The sequence below is a fragment of the Merops nubicus genome, unplaced genomic scaffold (genome assembly GCF_000691845.1).
Source record: "Merops nubicus isolate BGI_N331 unplaced genomic scaffold, ASM69184v1 scaffold2247, whole genome shotgun sequence".
NCBI lineage: Eukaryota > Metazoa > Chordata > Aves > Coraciiformes > Meropidae > Merops > Merops nubicus.
This window is the reverse complement of record NW_008620827.1, coordinates 18,378-23,698: the sequence shown is the minus strand read 5'-3', so window position 1 is coordinate 23,698 and position 5,321 is coordinate 18,378. Positions and strand designations below refer to the sequence as shown.

The 5,321-nt window shown below is 41.2% G+C and overlaps 1 protein-coding gene across 1 annotated transcript in view; it reads left to right on the top strand.

The window, feature by feature from the left end:
• Window positions 1-4,159: 4,159 nt before the first annotated feature.
• Window positions 4,160-5,321, top strand: part of LOC103776697 (ras-associated and pleckstrin homology domains-containing protein 1-like) — a gene marked incomplete at its 3' end in the record, with an annotated part of 5,714 nt that continues 4,552 nt past the window's right edge. Inside the window, exon 1 of the mRNA XM_008944218.1 lies at window positions 4,160-4,279. Within this exon, the coding sequence (XP_008942466.1) occupies window positions 4,160-4,279 (120 nt within the window). The remainder of the gene's footprint in view (window positions 4,280-5,321) is intronic.

Below are 5,321 nucleotides of genomic sequence, written 5' to 3'. Positions count from 1 at the left end.
CAGTTGCCTGGAAGAAAGTTGGTTTCTTTTTGTTTTGGGGTTTTATGCTGTCAGCTGCCTTTGTAAATACTTAAGGATCTCTAGCTCAAAATGCTTATTACACTGCTTCTGAAATGACAGTGAATAAACACTCTTATTACTGACCCTTTGAGCACTCTGCCATTTCCAGTTGGACTCAGAATTCTGTTTTTGCCTCTCTGATAATCTTTCCCTCCTTAATTAAGTGCAGAGCAGACAAATCCTGCAGTCTGATTCTTTTACAACCACTTCTTTTTCAGTGCAGAGTGTTTTCATTATGAGGAAATACTGTTTATACACCAGCTTTTCCTACTGTCTTTAATTCAGTTGGTTTCAGGTAGGAGCTACCATCTCAAAGTGGGAGTCTGCAGAATGAAGTCTCTGAAAGACACTATGTACACTTTTTATTGTAAATAAAATCTGTCCCAAAGCTGTTGCTTTCTGGTGGCAGCAATTTGTTAGTTTCAGAATTCTGTGATTTTCTTGGATACGTCAAAATGGCATATTTGAAGCATTGTTTTGGGGCTTTTTTTGCTATCACATAATCTCATGCTTGTCCTGACACGTGACAAGCTACAATGGCTTGTGTGAGAATCAGCTTGAAATACAGATTTCTTTTTTTCCTAAATTGTTGCTAAGTTTTTTCTTTACGGTGTGATTAAAGTAGTAGGTTCTGATTAACTGGTGACTTTTAATGAAATTCTCAGGTTTTTTTTCATAAAATAATATTAGAATATTGTGCTTCATTTAAAGGAGAACAAACCTAATGAGCTGTTCTTGGAAACTAGGCAGCTGAGTAGGGTGATTATGTGTATTCCTGTTTAAATAGCATTTCAAACAGCTGAAGTTGACTCAGGCAGTCCATAGTGGATAACAAAATGATGCTGCTCATTTTCATTAAGTTCTATTCTGAACCATACACCTGAACAGAATAGAAGGTGAAGTATTGAAAAATAACTTGAATACTGAAATTTCTTGGGCACCTCCTCTGACCTGAGCTAAGCAGAAGCAACAGCTACTTAAACTCTGCTACCCTGAAAATGCTTTAGGAATGGAAGTGGCTTATTTTGTGGTGTCACACTAGAACAGTAACTCCTTTTCAGTCTCTTAGGTCTAATTTAGTTCTAAATTCTGATTCCTTTAAAAAACAAATGCAACAAAACATACACAAAAGAAACCCCCCCAGCCCTTAAACTTACACCTTTTTTCTTTCTTGTTATAAATAAAAATGTTATATCCTTAGAAAGGTGTGGTAACTCCACATTACATCATTATTTGCTGAAGTCTGATGCATGTTGGCTGTGATCAACGACACTGAGACAGAAAATAGCTGTGAAAAAAGAACATTTCAAGCACTTTACTTGGAATGTGCACTCTTTTTGAGTTGTTACTGTTTTGAGTACTTAAGTCAAAAAGTTCAGATACTGTTATCTGAGCATCTTGTCTCTTGCCTTAATTTATTGAATTAATCCTTAATTAGCATCCTTTAGGATATCTTCTTCCAGCAGTGGACCTTGTGCTGAGGGAGATGCCTTTTCCAGAGCCAGCAGTTAATATTAGCTGTTTCTGAAGTGAGACACTATCCTCTGTGTGCCTTTTGCAAGCACACGCTGACAGCCTCATAGGAAATGCAGCTGACGTTAGGAAGCTTGGGTGGGGACTACAAGGAGCTGGCAAATACTCCAAGGTTTAGTGCCAGACTCACTAACACAACAGTACTTTACTTGTAAAACTTTTCTGTAGGCTGCTAATTCTGTCTTCTGAGTAACTGGAACCAAAGCAGGGACTCTCATGCCAAGTTAAAATAGCTAAAGCAACAGTTTATGGGGAATTGAGAATTCTGGTTTCTTTCCACAACTTAGATCCTCTGAAATATTAGTAAAAAGAATGAGCTCCTCTCTTAATGAAAGAATGTCATGAACAGTGCCATAGAATGCACTACAAAACAAGTGCCATTGAACTGTAGAGTTAAGTGCCAAAAATAGCTGAGAGGGGAAGGCCAGTAGTGTAAAGTATCTGTAAATACCAAGCTCTGTCTGGCTTCTATCACAATTTCCATTTATTTGATTTGCCACTTCATAGTCCTATTTCCTAAGGCATGCTTTTAGTAGCTTCCTTTAGCCTTCAAATAAAAATTCTTCACTCCAAGTGTACGTAGGCATTGAGAAATGCTGTGCTGTCCCTTGTGAGCAGTCACAGCAGTTTGACCTTGGCACTTGTCACATTAAGTATAATGTGTTTTGTTGTGAATTTACTGTTTCTGGTCTATGGAAAAGCAAAGCTTTGAAGGGGCTTGAAAGTGGAATCCAGCTTCTGTTTGTTTTGCAGCAGTTCAGGCAGAGTGTGAGTTGCTGCTGCTCCACTGACTTTCAGGTTGCTCCCCGAGAGGAATCTTGCAGGGGGAGGCACACCTGACTTACAGAGCATAAAAACTGGTGCCATCTTGGACAGAAGAATTTTGGCAGTTTTTGGATTTCAGCATCACTCTTAGATTATAGGTGGAGCTTCCTTCCCTTCCCTGGAGTGCTGGTACTCGACTCAAAACAAGTGTTGGAAGAAATGAGATGCAGATGGTGAATTTCATCTGTTCAGGGTTTGCTCAGTGCAGTGTGCCATGCCAGGTTAATTTACTGTGATTGCCCCTTTCAAGGTGAGCAGCTGCATTGTGCTTCCCCACAACAGGAAAATCTCAGTGGGAGGCTGAAAGGGCTTTGCCTGGAGCAGCTGGATGGCAGCACCTTGCGTCTGCTGATCTCGGAACTGTAGAGCAGCTCTAACATCTCCTGTCCTCTGGTTATTTAATCAAGGTAGAGTGGCATACAGGCAAATAGAAGAAAAAAATGTTTTTAAAACATGGCAGTTTTTTTGCATGAACTGTTGTCATATAAATTCAAACTGGGTTGAACAGTTTTTCTGTGGGATGATCTTTATCATCTTTTGTAGCTCCTCTCACCAGTTCACCTTTGCAACGCTCTGGTGTCTTTCAGACTAAGATTTGGCTTTTCCTGAAGACCATCAGTTAGAAAGTTTGCTTTTAAATCTATGAAATGTGAACTAATGCTTTCTGAAAGCTGTGTAGTGAATGACTACACAGCCCATAACTTGACAAATCAAGTGGTGTGGCACCCTGTGGATTTCTGTGTAGCTCTTGCTGGGGATCTGTTCTTGTGTCTCCCTTCACGTTCTGTAGCACACCTCTAGGATTTACTCTTCTGTAGTTCCTGATATTTCCAAATTGTTGCCTGTGTATTTTTCCCCTCAGGTATGTGCATTTTCATTCTGAACCAGCTCTGGGGTTTAAGCAGTGTGGATGTACCCAGGAAGGCATGTGTGTCTTAGCTCCACATAAAGGGCTGTGAGGACAGGTTTGGGGAAGGGAACAGAGACTTGTTTAACAGAAGATTAATTTCCTTTGAGGTAATAACAGATAACCTTTGGAGAATCTCAAATATTTATCTTGGTCACTTAAATTTATCAAATGAAGGAGGGTCTGATAGCTGTAGTGGTAACTCTTAGCTTCCAGGGAGGAGTATCTTTGTTGGGTCAAACAGTGCAGTATCACTGAAGTGATCTGGACAGTGTCCAGGGTTTGAGCTGTTTCATGTGAGGTGCTGCTGGCATCCTGTGTAGCCTGTTTAGCATTTCTGTGTACAGATCTGTAGAGTCAGCTCTTTGCAGTGCAGTGAGACTGCACTTCCTGTGGGTTGAATGGTGTTGCTTAACTGTGGTCAGCTGAATTCCTTGGACAAGAGTTGAATTTTTGTAAAGTCAATAGACTTTGCCAACAATTGCTGGCAATCAATGCATCTGCAAGGCTAGCATGAAATGATTTTTGATGGTGTATTAAATATTGTGGACTCTGTTCTTCAGTCTTTTTCATCATGGTTCTGACAAAAATGAGCTGCAAGAATGGCTTTGTAATTATTTGTTGTAGCTTCCACACTCACTCTTTTTCTCTTTCCTTCTGAACAGAATAACTTGTGGTTGTATGCATGTTATAAAGCTTGTGGACTTACATGTGAACACTGATGTCAGAACACTTTTTAAGAAACCTGGTGACTGACACCAGTTTTCTTAGACACTGATACAATTTGAGTATCAAACTTCTATTTATTGGGTTTTATTTTGTTTTTGTTTTCAGATGGAGCAATTATCAGATGAAGAACTTGACCATGGTGCAGAAGAAGACAGTGATAAGGAAGATCAGGATCTGGACAAGATGTTTGGGGCCTGGCTGGGGGAACTGGACAAGCTCACACAGGTTAGGGAGTTTTCAAACATCTCACAGAATTATTTTTTCCACGTAACAGAATTCTTTTGAGTTGAATGGTAACTGCTTAGCACTGCCACTTGCAGCAAGGGAGGCTGTAGCATGTGAACGGCTCACTGCTCTAATTTAAAGGTTTCTAAATTGCCTTATTTTCCCCATCTCAAAGGTGTTTAATTCATTCTTCACAGCCTGCTAGTTTCACCTTTCCCAAAGGCTGTGATTCCTTCTGACAACTATGGAATTGGTGTTTTTTGACTCATGTATATAGAGAAATGCTGACTTTAGCTGGCTAGAAGTAGGCTGTATCTCCAAACATAGGGCTGGACATTGTCCAGCTATGGCAGCCTTTATTCATTGCACTTGAACAGCAATAAGGAACAAGAAATAGTGAATGTTGCCACTGATGACGTGTTTAGGTGCCCTGATACACCCTAAAGGAATCACCATTGTTCCAGAGTCCTCTTCCTGCATCAGAGAGGCAGCTGATAGGATGTCTTCTTTTGGCACTTCTTTCTAGGGCTTTTCCATTGCTTCACAAGCAGATCTTGTGTCCTCCATGGTGTGCCAGACCCTGGGGTGACAGGCCACTTCTCTGTGACTGCCTGAGGTGGTTTTTTCAGCCATGTGAGCTGCCCCTCCTAAATAACATATTTCTTACAATGTTAGAGTCTGCAAGGCACCTCTAGAGGTCATCTGGTCCAACCTCCCTACACAAGCAGGGACACCTCTACCTACATCAGGTCACCCAGAGCCCTGTGGAGCCTGACCTTGAATGACTCCAGGGCTGGGGCCTCCACCACCTCTCTGGGCTGCCCATTCCAGTGATCTATCACCCTTATATTAAAGAACTTTTTTCTGATATCCAGTCTAAATCTGTCCTTTCCTAGTCTAAAACCATTACTCCTTGTCCTGCCATTACAAACCCTTTTGAACAGACCTTCCCCCACCTTCATGGAGGCCCCTTTCAAGTGCTGAAGGTCACTATAAGGTCCCCCCAGAGCCTCCTCTCTCCAGGCTGAACAACCCCAACTCC